This window comes from Botryllus schlosseri, chromosome 13, assembly GCF_051294905.1.
Source record: "Botryllus schlosseri isolate E-star chromosome 13, Bs_hap1, whole genome shotgun sequence".
NCBI classification, from domain to species: Eukaryota; Metazoa; Chordata; class Ascidiacea; order Stolidobranchia; family Styelidae; genus Botryllus; species Botryllus schlosseri.
Genome location: NC_137248.1, coordinates 22,525,423 through 22,542,611, shown reverse-complemented (window position 1 = coordinate 22,542,611; position 17,189 = coordinate 22,525,423). Strand labels below are relative to the sequence as shown.

At 39.4% G+C, this 17,189-nt stretch overlaps 1 protein-coding gene across 6 annotated transcripts in view; it reads right to left on the bottom strand.

Annotated features, from left to right (window-relative positions):
• Positions 1 to 1,169: 1,169 nt before the first annotated feature.
• The window catches only part of LOC145453295 (uncharacterized), a 134,444-nt gene continuing 118,424 nt past the window's right edge, over positions 1,170 to 17,189 (bottom strand). For 2 of the 6 annotated variants that reach the window (XM_080331278.1, XM_080331279.1), the window contains exons 18-27: positions 16,112 to 16,201; positions 14,540 to 14,669; positions 12,318 to 12,475; positions 12,075 to 12,256; positions 10,743 to 10,868; positions 5,964 to 6,074; positions 5,672 to 5,893; positions 4,309 to 4,463; positions 1,553 to 1,720; positions 1,170 to 1,491 (exon numbers count right to left, since the gene is read on the bottom strand). In XM_080331278.1, the coding sequence (XP_080187404.1) occupies positions 1,388 to 1,491; positions 1,553 to 1,720; positions 4,309 to 4,463; positions 5,672 to 5,893; positions 5,964 to 6,074; positions 10,743 to 10,868; positions 12,075 to 12,256; positions 12,318 to 12,475; positions 14,540 to 14,669; positions 16,112 to 16,201 (1,446 nt within the window). In that variant the 3' untranslated portion in view covers positions 1,170 to 1,387. Of the gene's footprint in view, positions 1,492 to 1,552; positions 1,721 to 4,308; positions 5,894 to 5,963; positions 6,075 to 10,742; positions 10,869 to 12,074; positions 12,257 to 12,317; positions 12,476 to 14,539; positions 14,670 to 16,111; positions 16,202 to 17,189 lie in introns of those variants that run through there. The other 4 variants (XM_080331281.1, XR_013919700.1, XM_080331280.1 and 1 more) reach the window with 4 other exon arrangements.

Sequence of the window (17,189 nt, the reverse complement as noted above, 5' to 3'; positions counted from 1 at the left end):
GCCGAATAATAACTTTCCCCGCTTTCGTGTGAGGTTTTGAAATTTTAGCTGTTACCTGCGCTATCACAGAACTGGACTGCCGCGATCACGCTGAAACTTCAACTTACTTTGGTGTGTTCGCTCATCCAAAAGTCTTAGATCGGCGTTATGTCAGATAAGTGTCTAATTGCACATTTCTGAAGCTACGAGTCAAGTCAGGTAAGTCATTTTTCCAAAGCGACTCGAGTCAAGTCAAGTCATACGAAAAAGTTTATTTGAGTCATCCCAACACTGACAATCAGATATATTTCCAATGCCTAATTCAGCTGTCTCAGTGTTCCTTCAAGCTCATACCGTTGCAGATTCAGATATTAGTGTTGGCAGGCGTCATTATGAAGAGTGAGAAATTGAAGAGGGTTTAGAACGCGGAATACTCCATCAACACAGGTTAAATGATTTGGCACAAGATTTGGGACTTGAAAATATGCTTCAGAATCTTTAGCATCCAGATTAAATGTGAAAAATACGTGGAAAAGGAGTGACGGTATCTCACTTCCGATCAGAAGAAACTGCGTTTTCTGCGTACTTTCGAATTGGCAGTAGCTTTGAGTTGATGCCATGATATTGAAACCGGTTCAAACTGGCACCATGGGTTTTGCTGGTGGTGCTGGAGGTGGAAAACCTTTCGTTCAGGTACACAACGATACCGCAGCCAAGCAATCTGACCCTACCCCACCCGCCCCGGTACCAACCAACCAACATAGCAACAACTGTTCAACATACATGTCTAAACTGGCGGTGTCTTTTTCATCAAATAGACTGGTAACATGTGAACTTTCAACAATTGAAACTAACCCAAAACCTTATTATGACAAAATACGCTAACGTAAAAAAGAACTTTAATTCAATAGGAAAATTGATCCTTTCGATATCACACTGGTTATGCGTGGTTCTATTGAAGTTTCTGCTAGCTAAAATCCTGTTGAAACCGGTGAGACAGTTTTGACACTTAGGTCTCTTTTGAAAGAAATGCGACCTTCTGTTCGTTAGATTTGTGTATGCTGTCAACTGTCATCAGATTGTACTGTCAAATTTCGCCAACTTTTGATTAAGAAGTCTTCTTAGCTTTGAAAGATTACTTACCTCAACGAGTTCTTGGCTAATTGTATGATTAAATACTTGCAGCATGGTGATGTGGGATATGTCCGTGTTATATTTCTCCAAAAAGTTACAAGTTACATTTTGCAATTGAGAATAAAATGGAAGCATTCTGGCGTACCGCCCTGAGAGTAGAGGTGGACCGGTGGTTGACTATCTGAAGCAAAACCGAACCAAGAGCCATTGGAAAATGGCATTCTTGTAAAATATTACATATGATATTGCTTCATTTAGAATATAGTTTCAATTTTCAACACGTCAGCTCAGTCAATCTTTGCGATGCCTCATCTTGCACTTCAAGCACGTTCAGTTCCAACGCTTGGACTTCGGCCGGAGGTGTCTCTGGAGACGTACCTAACGGGCGATATCTCACTGTTAGAACAATATTTGTGACTTTATATTTCAGCATGCTGACCTCTATTCCTCCATCTACGGAAGGATTCTGCCACCCACGTAAAACTTCTTCTTCCCTGACTCAGTATGAGATCAGGAAGGTCGGAATAGAGGAATGGATTCATAGCGCTGTTTATCGGAAGGATGAATAGGCCGGTCGGGAGATAGGCGTCCGGCGGGATATCGATTCCTGGAATTATTTGTCGAAAGCTAGCATCGCATCAACTACATGTCCGCTTTTGTATATTTCAAACGTGCGACACGGCCATTAAGGGGGCTGCTGTCATCATTGCAGTTTTTGTAGATGATTACATGCTAGACAGCAACATTTAGTGCCTAGTGTTGCACGTAGTATTCTACAGTTTTGTCAATTACTTGTTCTCTGCTGATGCGGAGTGGACTTGTGCTCAAGTCTTCACAATAAACCTGCTCCCACTTGGTAGTTGTAGCATAGCCACTGTTAGAGTTCAAAGAAATATCCATAGGTGACCACGATGTATAAATTGCACGTATGAAATTATATGCCGATGTTGAAGTGAAAACGGGAATTAATTAATTTCAAGTTTAATATATAGGGCCTACATACTAGCGCAAAGTGAATCTATTTTCGATTTGTAAATGCTCGGGACAACGTGTTTATCAACTAAACGCAAAGGGATTATTAAGTGGTTTCGAACCATACTTGAAATACCGGAAATTTCTTGAAGTCCTTTATTTTTACATTATGAGTTATGACTGGGGCGATTTTTTTGACATGTCAAAATAAGTCAAAATTTTGTCAAAATTGTAGCGTTAGGTAAAAAAAATGTCAAAATTGTTTACAAAGTCAAAAATATTTTTTAACCCTGTATTTCGTTTGTATCGGAGATTTTGCACTGTCGGTGAACTTATCATTTAATATTTTACAGGTTGTAGCCAACTTTATACAGTTGTAGACGGTCCATTGTCTGCTCATTGTGAATCATCAACGATCAAATGGAACAAATAGGTTGAAATGGTGCTATGGTCAATGTAATGCGATATCCTAACTGAATCAAGACTGCTTGGGCCTTGCATGGTTCTTAGATCAAGAAGCGCATGATGAAAAATTGTGATTTAGTCAACATCGTTAGAATGAAGCAACACGGTGTGTCACCATCAGTGTACGCAAAACTTTAGTGTTGTCAACAAACAACTGCTTCTGTTGACTGTTCTTTCTTTATTCTTGGCAAGCTACTTAGTAAGGGACTCTTTGGGGTACATAAATTTAATATACATTTTAATTATATATTAATGGCCGAAATATATTAAAACCTGAAGCTTTTCGAGCTGACACTCTTCAGGGGCAATCGTCAGCGAATGGAAAATTTCAAAAACACGCATCCAGCTGCATTGCATACAACCTATTATGACGTCATAGAAACAAACGGCATGAAATGCAGGCAAACAGCGAACGCAGCTAGTGGCCAATTTTTAGATTGACTATAAATACCGTCTGTTGACACAAGCGCGGTCGGTGGATTTTAATATAAGTCGATTCCAGTGCAGACAGATGGAAATGAGTGCGACCATTACCTAATATAGAGAATCTTTCATCGCGATAGTTTTTAGCGCAAGTTGCATTCTCAGCCAGAGTTCATAGCCATGGCCTGATTACGTTCTAGTAATCGAAGATCAGTTACGGCTCTGCATCTTCGCGAGAGTCTAATGCGCGCGATCTAATAATGCTCGGAACATGTTGTTTGATGCGTTCCTGCAAGCGCTGAGTTGGTCACGCACGTACCGACAATCACAGTGGTACTTGAGATCATAGAGTACATAGACTACATTGCTTCGTTGAAAAGCAGGAAGAACATCTTTGCGCGTTTCAGGAAGGAATTGTTTCCCGGTAAACACGACATTTGTTTTTACATTATCGTAACAGCGATTTACAGCAGAAATCAAATGTTGTTCAAACCGGTAAGAGTTGGGGCCCAGCCACGGTAAATGTATATATACATTCTCCTCTGACCGTGTGTTCGTGTTTTGTGATTAGCTGGGATTGAAATTACATAGTTTTTTGGCCACAGAACTCTTGATGATATGTACGGGGTATACCCGTTATCGATTAGAATTTTGCGGATAACGGGTACCCCGAACGTATCATGACGAGTTCTGTGAATACGTAACTACTGGAATTCTTCATAGGGCCAGATTGCGTTAAAATGGACTTTTTTCATGTAGAAATTTGTCAGTTTTTAAGTCAAAATCGTTTTGTTCATACCAAACTACTTAGTAAATGTTCCAACAAGAATAAATTAAGAAAAGTAGTACAATTCAAACATTATGTGCTAAAACACCTAATTTGCATTCATGACGTCAAAATTGGGAAAAAAATAAGTTTTTGTAGGTCAAAAAATGTCAAAATATTGAATTTCCAGGTCAAAATCTTCCGTTTTTAGGTAAACAAAATCGCCCTATTTATGACTAATAGCTAGTGAAGTACAATTGGAGTCATTGTGCGGTTATCGACGTCTAGTTAAAATGTCTGAATGAACGTTTCCCATTAATCGCGACCAGAGGCGGTGAAATACACTTGATCGATCAATGTCTTTTAGTAAAGTTTATGTCCAAAACTGAAATATTAATTACGATATTTTGTGACTATGGAAAAGTGTTGTAATAATTTTGTAGGCACGGGTGTATCGACTGATATTGAGAAAAGATATAGTGGGAAGTATTTAAATTTGGACATGCGATCAAAGCTCAAAAAAAATCGGATTACGAAGAGAAAACAATAGATCAGTCTGGTTTTATTACCTGCTACTTGTAGAAAACCCATGATACAGACTGGAACCCAGCAAAGAAAATCAGACGCAAGAATCCTAGTAAGTTTGCGTTGCATTGCAGCACTTTGTTCGTCGCGTTTGTTGCGAGCCGTGGATGATTTCACGATCTTTCTGTTGGTGGCTTTTCTGTGGAATACATGCAATGCGAGAAGTAATATCTCCAAATAAATTCAGATAAGACCCGGTAAGTGAGTCCAGGCACGATAGTCATGTGCGGTAGTGCCTCACCTGTCGTCGGGATGAGTAAAAACTCCGGCCTATGGTTATCGGCCTATGCAATGAGGTTATCACGTCACCTACCGCACCCTTTGGCCATGACGATTTCCTTATATTTCAACTTATGGCTTTTTGCGTTCGCAAATAAATGCTCAAACCATGACACCAACCTGAAAAACTGAACATAAATCCTAATATTGCCCGATATGCGTGTCATCGACTACAAAGTCGAGCCTGACTTACGATACATATAGTCCCTGTGTTATTACCAATACATTCTCATATGACGATGTAAGGGATAGAGAGGTATTTTTACCATCGCTAAAGGGGTGAGTGTCAAAAGTGTCTGAGAACTACTGCAGTGGTGAATATTTGACCACCCCTACAATTCTTCATGATCCGCAAGAGGAGGCGTGCTGCAGTTAAAGAACCAACGGTATAAACCGGTGGTTCTCAACATTATTAACCACGCGGAATGTTAAAATTTCAAAACCAATCGCGCGGACCGGCGAACTTACAAAAATCAAATTAACCCTAAGTTTATTCATGACAAATATATGCAACTCAAATGTGATACTCGAAACTTTATTCAATGCTGCCTTTTTGATGTTAGATATTTAATCGTGGTTTGTTGAAGGACAAAGGACAAATATATAACGCCCTATTCTTATTAGCTTATATGGCGTGAACTACGCTAGTTACCCCGGCATCTGTACGTATGTATGAGTGGTTTTATGGTGCTCGACTACTAATGTCTTGTGCACCTGGCCTATAGTTTGTTAGAGAATGGAGGTTCTGTTATTTCTATATCCAGATATATTGGGGTGCCAATAGAGGCACGGCTGCATCAGTGTTTCCAAAACTTTTAAAAACGACCGTATCTTAAACTACTCTTTATATTAGGCTGAGTTTTGATAAAAACAATCCCATTCTAAAATCTCCACGTCCCGTTATGTGAAGTGTATGCGTCCTCGTGGTGGAAATCAATCTCCATACCAGGAATATAACTTTTTTACTGTAGATATGATGGATTTAAGATTGGTATGATTCATATCCATATAAGTGTTTCCTTAAAATATGAGTAGCATGGCACATCAACATGTACGTAAAGTTCATACCTGTACAATGCGATGTAGCAGACGAGCATGAAGACAAATGCCACAATATTGAGCACCAGAAGTGCGAATGAGTACGCCCACGATCCGTCTTTGTTTCGGTCGGGAAAGAAAGTTGGGAGGCAAACTGTGTGACTCGAATAATATCCGAACTCATACGTAGACTTTATAGGACTGTATATATTAATTTGAGAAATCAGTTTCCTCAGTTGGCCCCATTCCGTGCTGTCATAGGAAATTACGGCGTTTTTTAGTAGCTTCGCTACGAATATTTGCAAGAAATGCGGTTTCTTACCTGTCGCCATGTTCAACGCCACTACCGTTGTTGAGAAAGCTTAACCACTTTATCAAATGTTGCTTGTCATTCTGATTGACTTCTGTTTTGAATAGCACAGTGTCATTGAATCTAGAAGCAACGACTGTTATTGACTGTCTTGTTATAAATGACGCATTTCTATGTACAACTTTGCCAACACATTGATATCAATAGCGCGACTAAATGACATATACATAAATGTATCGAATCAAAATACATCTTCCATTTTCTAAAAAAGCTACGTACCGGAGTTGGGCATGTGGAAAATTTCCAGCTTTTTCAAACTACATTACAATTAAACTTATAGCTATACAGTTTTTTCTAATTAGATTGGAATTGCTGAATTCACGAAAACTTGAAAATTGAATTACATTCCGGATTAGAATAAAATACAACAGACTTCAAGTTCAGTTCAGATCAAGGCAGAGTATATTAATACATGGAAATTCGTTGCATGATAATGGCGTGTGTCTGTCGGCCTACATCATGATTAGCACGATTCGCATCATAAAGTTCTCCAATAACATTTTCAGAAAAACTGGAAATTAGATTATCAATACAGCATTATACAAATATTTCATAAACTTTATTAGATATGAATTACTGGCACTGCGTTTCAATTAGTTTAATTAGAGAACCAGAATTGGCCATATTGTCCAAGTCTGCTACACCACTAATCAATTCATACGCTGTCACGTCGAAACTAGTTAATTACACGTATGAATGGTCGATTCTCAATGTCTATGATTATATGTTTGATGACATGGTTGCCAATCCGTCCGAATTGTAGTGTGGAGGCCTTTGTGCAGAAATTGAGGTTTTTTTTCAGCTTAATCACTAATAATGCGGTCCGACAACGTCGGTACACACATAATACGACAATGTAGGTTATATTCAGACTGCAACATGGAAACACTCAAGCCGCCACAGGCGCCAACCCAAAGAGGGGCCAAGCAGGGGCCAGATCTATGGCTCTTGTGATGGTGACGTATGACTCTCTGAGAAAGTTGGCATTTATCAATCAGCACAATTATCAATAATCAAAATCTGGTGTCTTTCGTATAATATTTCCTGGCGATGTTTGTACAGTATACAGTGCATTTCATTGTTATGTCTCATATGGCCTGATTAGCGGTGTAAGACCGGGAGTCGGAATATCCAAAGATGTGTACTAGATGGCTAGCGTATGATAGCGGAACACAACAAGGGCTCTTTATTAGGACGTTTCAGCGTTACAACGGTAGTAAGAGTGTATTAGAGAGTATGCACTTCATAGGGAAGCTGGGATCATATGCATATCGACTGATATGAGCCTATAAATTAAACAGTTTCCGAGGGATTATATTATAAGGCGATTTCCGGAAATCAATCACAAACCTCATATATGGTTTCATTGGAACTGAGATAGAGATACGTGGAAAACAAGCAATCAGTTAGCTGAAAGATGTCATACGATTTTTATTACACCATTCGTATGTTCGAGACATAAGGCTTAGTAGGATTGCGCAAACACTATCGTTTCAGTGACACATCGTCAGAATTTATTTAGTGAATGAGTACCGTACTTTCAATAGCACAAATTAACTTGTTAGTCAAAGCGCGAACTATGCCTTCTAACCAATCACCGATACAAGAGCGCAAGAATCGAAGTTCCAACTGTTGGGTAGGCCTATTCATTCAAACTGTTTAGTAATCAAAATGAATAGATTTGTGATAGCCAGGTCACGGCACGTACTGATCGCATCGCGATGACTTGAATAGTGCAGGTCCTACAACATCACATCACATTTTAATACAGAAAAGATGACGCATAGGAATTCCATGTAGTGAACATCGATTTGGTATCACCATGACGTCGCTCCTCTTTAGTTGAGTCGTAGCAGTTCATTGATGTCGTTATAGGACTATTTAATAATTACCAGTGAAGATATAGAACCATTATTTCTCTATTGAAAAAAGTTTCCCTACTCTTGGTATAGAAAGATGAATTTGAAAGCTCGTTGTTTAGATACATGCCGCAGCTCTTATCATTACTGCGCAGCACCAGAGGTGGTCAGTAACGAAGTACTTTTTTCTTTTTTGAAGTACTCAAGTAGTTTTCCTCTACTTCTGGTGGTTACCCAGGTAGATCTTATTTTCGCTACTTCTACTTCGTAATATTTTGTGATCTATTTACTTACATTTCGCTATTTTCAGTTTGTCAAGAAGAAGTAGTTCAATCCTCCAAACGGGAAGATAGCCTGAGTTTGAGTAATTTCGAGGCTGTTTTCACGGAGCATCACCATTTAATTTTCATAAAATTTGAGTGAAGCCCAGAATTTTGGTCGCGCTTCGCGCGCACTGGATACGTGGTGATCAGGAGTGTTTCGCGATAGTATCGGTGGAGATAATTTGGGTAGAGGGTTGGCGTGGTTCCGTTCACACCTCATTGTCGCCCTTCGCCATATCAAATATTTATTCGCAAAATATTATTATGGCCCATCATAACGTTTGAAAATGATGTTTCGCAATCTAGCATTTACTTATCGTATCGTAATCTAGCAGTCCATGGCGTGTCTTAATCTGGAAAAGTGGACTCTGACTTATTTTTAGTTTTAGAGCTGTTTTAGCATACCAACCTTCGAAACTTTCTGGCATTAAGACACGAAATATATGTTCCGCTTTTAGAAATAGTATTTATATTTCACTTTCAACTCCCAGTATCATATACTTTGACTTCTAATTTTATCAGTTGTTTGATCTGGATAACATATATGTTGAAGTATGAAATCAAGCGTAGTAATGCCTTTCATCTCCGGAAATAAAGCCACACAGTATGGCATTTTTACGATCCGTTATATTTTTTAGTAGTTTTACTAATTGCGCAAAGTGTTTACACCTTATCCCAGGGGTGGGCAAACTACGGCCCGTGGGCCGCATGCGGCCCCACACACCGTTCTGTGCGGCCCGCGAGAGTCTAAAGAAACTTATTAAAAATATTGATAAAATGCGTACTAAAAATCGAATTAATGCAGGGACTTGATGAAACTTTTCTTAGTATATTTTACCATGATAATTCTAAGGCAGAGGTTCTCAAACTGGGAGGGGCGCACCCCTGCCCTTGGGGGCGTGAAAGCATCTGAAGGGGGCGCGAAGCTGAATTCAGTTGAAAACTATTTTGGCGCTCTGCGCGATTTCCCTACCATTCAAGATTTTTGCACTGAATTTAGTCTGGATTTCATAATTAAAATTCTCTCATCCACAGTCGTAACCTTCCATGCCATCAAACTATCTGTTAGATTTGCTAGCATCCTGGTGGCGTTTTGTAATATGACGATAGGTTTGCTAGCATCCTGGTTGCGTTTTGTAATATGACGATAAGGGGCGCGCGAAATCTTTTACCATAGTAAGGGGGAGGCGTGTCTTAAAAAGAACGAGAACTACCGTGCTAAGGTAAATACTTCCTATATTATTATTTGTTTAATTCCTGGCGCGACAGCCAGATCTCAAGGCTCACGCAGTTTGAACGATTTCAACCGCTAAACATCACAGAAATTCTAAACGAGATTGACATAATGCGGATCGCGAGTGTGATTTCAGATTGGCCACTCCAGTTTTGATTATTTCAGTGATGTGCTTATAAAAAACGATTAGCGCGTGTCTTAGGTAGATTTAGTTGTCTGTGTGCGTAGAATTAGGGTGTTTGTATGTTATCTACACATAGTAGAAGCGAGTATGAAGCTAACATGGTTATGAAGTAGAAGCGTGTTTGAAGCTAACATGGTTATGAGGCTGTCAACATTGTGTGTCCTGGAACTGGACTAAAAGTGGAATTAGCAAATCTATGAAACAGATCGCTGCTCACAGATTTGAATTTCAATCCTGTTCTAAGAATCGGGACAACCGACTTTCATCTCTATAGTTTTGACAAATTGGTTATTGAGATCGACCAGCCTATGAAATATCGCCACTGCTTCTGACGCGTGTACGATATCATCAAAGCAATGTTTGGATTGTTTTAAATATACATATATATTATCTCCATGTTCTCACTATATAATCAAATACCAATATTTCGTTTTGGTTTATAATCCCAATTTTATACAGTGCGGCCCGCGAATGGATTCACATGTTGAATGCGGCCTGCGAGCTCAAAAGGTTGCCCACCCCTGCCTTATCCTATACAAATTCTCCGTATTGCTCTTCGACAAAACTACTGGCCTTATATTATGGGGTGTGCGCCATACCATGATATTTTCTAAAACGTGCTCTTCGAGTAAACAGAGGATTAGTACTGCATTTCAATATCAACACTATAATTTTTTCTCATAATGCGAACGAATGCTTTAGCTGTTCCAAATTGGATACCTCCTGGTATGCATCAATATGAATCAAGCTCGGCGCCATTGGCATACCTCAATTTTCACCTTTTGACATTCCAGGTGAACGAATTACGATGGTTTTCACAACTACTTACTTACTTGAGTGGATTCAAAGTCAGTCAATTCTACCTCTACTTCAAGTAGTTTTAGGTGGCTTATGAAAAAAGTACTTTTACTCCTATCTGAGTAGATTTTTTCGTCGGTACTTCTACTTCTACTTGAGTAGTTTTGTTGACTACTCTGCCCAGTACATGGTGAAATACTACCAAATTGAATGCATTCCTACAATTGCCAATACAATCAAAATCTTCAGTTACCATCCAATTGTAATGAGGGATGGCGATGCAAAGCAACTAAAGCAGCAATACATAGGTGTTTGCAAAATAAATTCACTTACGACACATCGGTCAGAAAGTAATCTTCGAGGTAACGTATCAACGGTAATGATCCAATCAGGATGGAAATAAACCAGCAAATCGCTACTCCCATGAACGCCCGGTTTAACTTCGGGCTGGCAAGTGGTCTGAAATCATTCAATTCATATACAAATAAAAGAAGTCATAAAATTCGAATATAAATGGACTCGCAATTAGAAAATTGACTGTCAAGGATTTTCAGATGTACACGATGGGGAATGCTAATATAGCCTATTCAATTTAAGGTATGGTATGGTAACCATAAGACTATTTGACTCCAATGTGCCATCATATCAACGTTCCTTGCAGTCGTTTATTTCATTCATTGGTTTGAAAATCCGTTAGAACACTCCCTAGCACAGTGGTTCTCAACACACCCTAGCACAGTGGTTCTCAAACTGGGGCACGCGCCCCCATTGGGGGTGTGGAAGCAGCTGTCAACGGAAGTTTGTTTCGCGCTCGATGCGATTTACCTCCAATTCATAGTTATTGCTCTGTGTATAGTCCTAGTTTCATGTTCGAGAATTCTCTCATCAATAGTCATAACCTTCCATGCCATCAATCAATCGTCAGATTATATTTTCATCTGCCAAAGAGACAGCACACACACAATGCGATATACAAGACACACAATGCGATGTAATGAACAGGTAGGGGTATGCCGAACGACCAAGAATCGACGCGAGCATAACAGGCCGGTATATTGCGACGTGTGGCCACATTATCGACTATACTTTATGTATTTTTCGTATTCAGATTTGAATCTGGATTTGAGTCGACGTCTACACACGGTGGTACATAAACAAGGACGGTTCACAGCAAATGCATTACCGATTTAGCTGCACTCTCATTCCGGAAAGACTGTATTTCAACCATATGTAGCCTACCATCCCTGATATACGGATCTCAATATAGACCCATGATACTCGAAACCAGAACCTAACTCAGACTTACACCGCGGTATGAATCGAGTACAACGTTTTAATCCAAATTATGCATGCACTTAGGAACGCTGGAAGGTATGCATGTGGAAACGACGGATTTGTGAGCGCGATATAGTTCTGAGTTGGGTTCTGTTCTCGTCTACCACCCTTTTCGGTCCGTTGGATGCGAATACGCACTCTTTACGCTCAGAGTGTAGGCTACGGCAGAGGTTCTCAAACTTATTCGACTCATCCCCCCTTACCAAGCACGATATATCTTCATCCCATGTTAATGTCTTCCTTCTAGTCGCGAATTGTATTACTATCTCCAAGGGGGCGAGTCGAAAAAAGTTTGAGAAACACTGCTTAAGTTGCCATTCTCATAAGTACCTCATGACGGCATTCAAACGAAATATTGTTATCAGAACCATCGTGAAGACAGATTGCTCAGAACCGATGATCAGCAGAGCGCCCAAAATTGAGCAAGTAGTGCCGGCTCTCCATTCAACATCAACTTTACAATACTTCCCTTCTACTTCAATTGCCTTTATGCAAATGGCCATGGTGTATATCTGTAATAGTTCGAAGGATTTGTAAAGACAGGACACACGAAATTCGAATTCAATTTTATACCCCGACTAGTAAGTCAGAAATGGATAGACTCATGACGAGTAATTTGTTGATGTTTGAATGCGATGATATATCGTTGTTGCCATCACGTCTGGCAGATTGAACGATACCATGCAGTGTTGAAGCAACTACTGAGGTGCATCCGATGATCGCGATAATACCTAAACATAGAGTGAATTCACCTGTAATTTCCTTAGCCTAGGATATTAAGTCTGAATTGGTAGAACGTCAGTCGGTTTGTCTCGTTTGCCTATGTGCCTATGAACAATTGCCAGCAATACACTGCACATACTTATTGCAGGAGGTGCTTGGAGTGACTTTAACGAGCCTAACAGAGAATAATAGATCTGTCAGGAATTCAACATCACGACTGACTGTTATTGGGCAGAAAATTTATAACATAGACATCAGGGTTGTAATACCTTGAGTCAAAACACGGCTCCAGTCGGGAGTGTGATGAGCTAACGTAGTGGTATAATCCACAGCTGCAACACAATGGGCTGTCGGCCCGAGTCCGACCGAAGACGACTCCCGAATTCCTGCCTAAGTGTTGGAGGTTTATCTCGACTCCACCTCGCCATCTCATCCGTGTAACTGGTGTCTTATAAAAGCTTAGAAGTGGACCGTGCTACAAGTCGGCATTTATGGAATAAAAATGACGAAAAATTAGCCTGGTATAAATGGCCATAGTATAGTAAAATAAAAAATGAATTCTACAACAACAGCTCCAGTCACAATTTTTGGTTGCCTCGACTTGACAGCAGTAATTTTCGTAATATGGAAAATGTCTCGACTCGACTTGAGTCACATCGTGTTTGACTTGACTTAAAGTCGACTCCTTGCTCATGAATAGACCTACAGTCACATGACTTGAGACGTCTTACATGACTTGATGCAGGTCTTATATTTTGATGGCCTGCTCGCGTGTCTCAAATCTTCTCACACCGATTTATGGATGCGATAATCCCAACATTGCTGCATGACAGTTCAAGTTTCAGGGATGTACACCGCATTAGCGGTTTAACACGAGTTCTTGCACTCGTTGTCATTGAGCACTATGCAAATTCGACGACGCAACGTCTTGTGATGTTTTTGAAACGATGAAAATATTAATAAACCTGATTGATTGATTGATTGATTGATTGATTGATTGCAACGTGATTCACAGCTGTATCAAACTAAATCAGTGTTCCTTAACATTTATGCTGCCAGCGCGCGACCTCTTCAGGCATTTTCATTCTCTGGCCCCCAAATTAGAATGGCTGTACTCAGTGTACAGATGGCATCCACGCAGTAAACTGTTGCGTGTGTCCGGAGATGAAAAGTCAAATTTTAATCGTGAGCGTCTCACGAAACGAGTTTTACTCTTAATTTTAACTGGCACGTTTTGACGAATACATTATCTTTTGACTGTGAAAGACCGAAGGTCACGAAAAAACAATATGAAACAACGTAATTAACAGGCCGAGCTAATAACTATTATTCAATTGCGTGCCCTGAATTTTCCAAGACACCACCTCCCTAGGCTCTATTGCTAAATTTGATCACGTGGGCTGAGAGAGGATGGTATAATAATAACAATATTTGCAATCACCTATATTCTGGAGACATAGTGAAATTCGAAATTTTTAATTTTATACGCGTTTGTCGCGACTTCACAAAAAAATGCACACCGACTCTCCATACGTCAATATTTTTTCTATAGCAGCGATGGGTTTGGGGTAAACAGGTTCTGGTTCGGTTTATCATGCAATGTGATCCCAGCGTTTTGGGGCAGGGCCTCGCGAAGTGCTGTTTAGGTCCTGGCCTTACCTCTCATTTTGCGCTTTATTTTCGATCCATAAATATGGAAATTGCATGATTTTGTGAGTAAAAATACCAACTACGAGATTTTACAGAGAATATACGACACACATGACGAACCCCATGTAGTGACGTAGATTTAGTGTTGCAATGACGTCACGAATTTTCAATTGTGACGAAACAGTTCATTGACATGTATGACCTTTTGAGCGTTATGATGAAAAATATAGGGCCAATATGACTCTTCGGCCGAAAAAGGTTTCCGAACTCTGCCATATAGCATACCGAAAGAATACATTGACAGCTTCTTTCAGGTAATTACTGCACAGTACTATTTCGTCGATTGATAATTTTCCCATAAGTACTCTCCAAATTTGCATAAGAGGAAAGGAAGATCGTGGATTTTCCAACACCTTACTTACTAAATATCCACACAAGCGTCATGAAACCTTTGTTTCTAATCAGAGACTTTTCATCGGAAAATGCGCTAACGATGCAGCCTGGCTGACATTCATCTGTTCCTGACCTACAATCCGCAAATCCATCGCATACCTATAAAATCAAAAGATTGATTTGAAATCTTTTCCCACTAGTGCCCTTTATTCTAAAGACTGTACGGAAAAAGATCATGTAAAAGTTGCGGTGAGGTCGGATGTATGCGTCGGACCGGATTAAAAATATTTCGCGTCCCTATTTTCGGGTTCAAATCAGGCAGCCCATAAAAACCTTCGGTTTTGAGTTCAATATACACAACTCGATTCCATTTATACGATTGGTGATATTGTGAAATGGTAATGGGTTTTGTTTTGTGGCTTTGTGCATTTCCTACGTAAACTAAGAATGTGGTTATACCACAGAAATACAATCCGATTGAATTTTATTTCAGAAAAATCCAGAACATGTTGCATCGACTTCCTTCAACAAGGATGTATCCCAAAAAAGACAACGCATATTATTTAACTTGTGTGTGAGTGCTGGAACAACTATAAACTTCATCATTCTGGTATTAGAATAATTTGAAGACCACCGGGTTTGGACGCAAGTCTACAATTTATGTCTTTCACACTCAGATGCTATCACTCGATGTAAGAATTAATAGATAGGCGTACTTAAAATTGTGGTATTCTGTTTCGTACACATGATTAAAATAACCATGCAAATATTTAGCTGAAGCTATAATTATTTGCCTACTGGAGGTCACGAAATTGATGTAGATCAGATTTAAGCGAATGCAGGACAACCTGCGATGACTTGAAATAACCAAAACTGAAGGACTAATTCAACCTAAAGTTTCGAAATTAGGAATAGTTGTGAATTGGTCTACATAATTACTGTGTAGGAAGGTCAAAGTGAACTATGGAAATCATCATTCAGGGAGTTTAAAATGATATGATGAGCTTTCTGGGCGTGACGATAACAGCCGTAATAGTTGATAGATGGATGGGGATATTTGTATTCCCGCAGAAAAGAAAACTGTAAATCATAAAGTTTCTCACATCTTAGCTGCTGAAATCTGAAAGTGTCTGCATTGACCCCAGCACATTTCAAATATTTATGACAGTGTCGTTGACAGTCACCACGCCGCACTTGCAGCTGGGCAATTTACTATTTTCATTTTTATATGTGCTTGATTCGATACATATTTATAGCACATACGCATGTTATTTGGTAATCTTCAATTGAGTTCGTATTTTAGCAATCATTTGCAATCAAGCCTTATTAGATAGGATGTTCTCATTCACCGCTATATCAGGCGTCCGCGAACCACCGATTGTTTGTTATTTATGTTGTCGCAAAATTAATTGTAAATTTTACCTATTTTCTTCCTTGCTTAACTGTTACCAAAGTTAAAGAAGTTAGTCATTCCAATAATGACGAAAACTTGTGGTTTCTACTGTCCGTATTGTAGATCCCTATCGATGGAAACACCACCAAGAACTGAAAGTGCGCAATATTTCACACCAGCCCATATGGTAAAGAATTGTGTCCCTTACCGCTTTTCCATCGATATACTTTTCGCCATTATCATCGTCACATTTGAAGTAGGAGCAATTGCACGTGGACGTAAAGTACCCATTGACGCCCTAAATATTCTTAAACGTTTTTAAAGCAATAAAACAACTTAAAACAGTCAATACACGATATGCTGAAATTTCATACTGCGTTAGAATAGCTTTATATCTCAGTGACTAATAAAACAATTTTCGAGGTAGATTCGACATGGAGATGCGACATTGGCAGTCATGAAACGTCAACGGTGGATGTTTTCACGTATAGTCATAAGCTTTGTATTAGAAGAGCTAATTCATCATGTAAAACAGTGGTTCTCAACCGGGGTTCGTCGAAGCATTTTCAGGAGGTCCAGGATACCGTCAAATTAAAAAAGGGTTGATAACCTAATTTGTATTTTTTTTTCAATTAGAGAAAGATCGACACAGTTTGGTTTCATAACTGCTTAAACTTCAGGACTCACATAAACAGAATAGCCGTCTGAGATATATTTTTTATTGTGTAAACTCAATATCATGGCCAAATTGCCAAAAGCCTACTTACACAAACATTTTGCTGTTTAGCGATGTTTTGTTTAGGTTTTGGAAAAAAATTATTTGCAAAAATCCATTTTCGCCTATGATATACGTTACCGCTATTCCAAAATCACTTCATCATGAGCTGCGAGATAGAAATGACTAGGCTGGACGGTATAAGTCCATTAGAAATATGTATCTCAATTTTTGTGCCATATATTTTGCGATCATACCCAGAGATGTCGTCGGAAGCGTCAAGCGTTATTATTACATTCGCAGTCACCGATATTTGAGGAAATGGATTTTCGGCGCAAGTTCATATCAAATCCACGATGCGAATTTTCAGCACAATTTCAAGAAATGCAGCTCAAGTATCCGCTTTGAACTAATAGATGTCTTCCCAAGTTCTACATGAATAGTATGGTGTTGTTTTCAGGAAGTGTCATCGGGCTGCTGTTTATCACTAGCTTGCAGTTAATAATTGCACAAGACAGGTAACGATTGCACGATGATGGATCTATATTTGAAGTATAACTTATTTGATCTG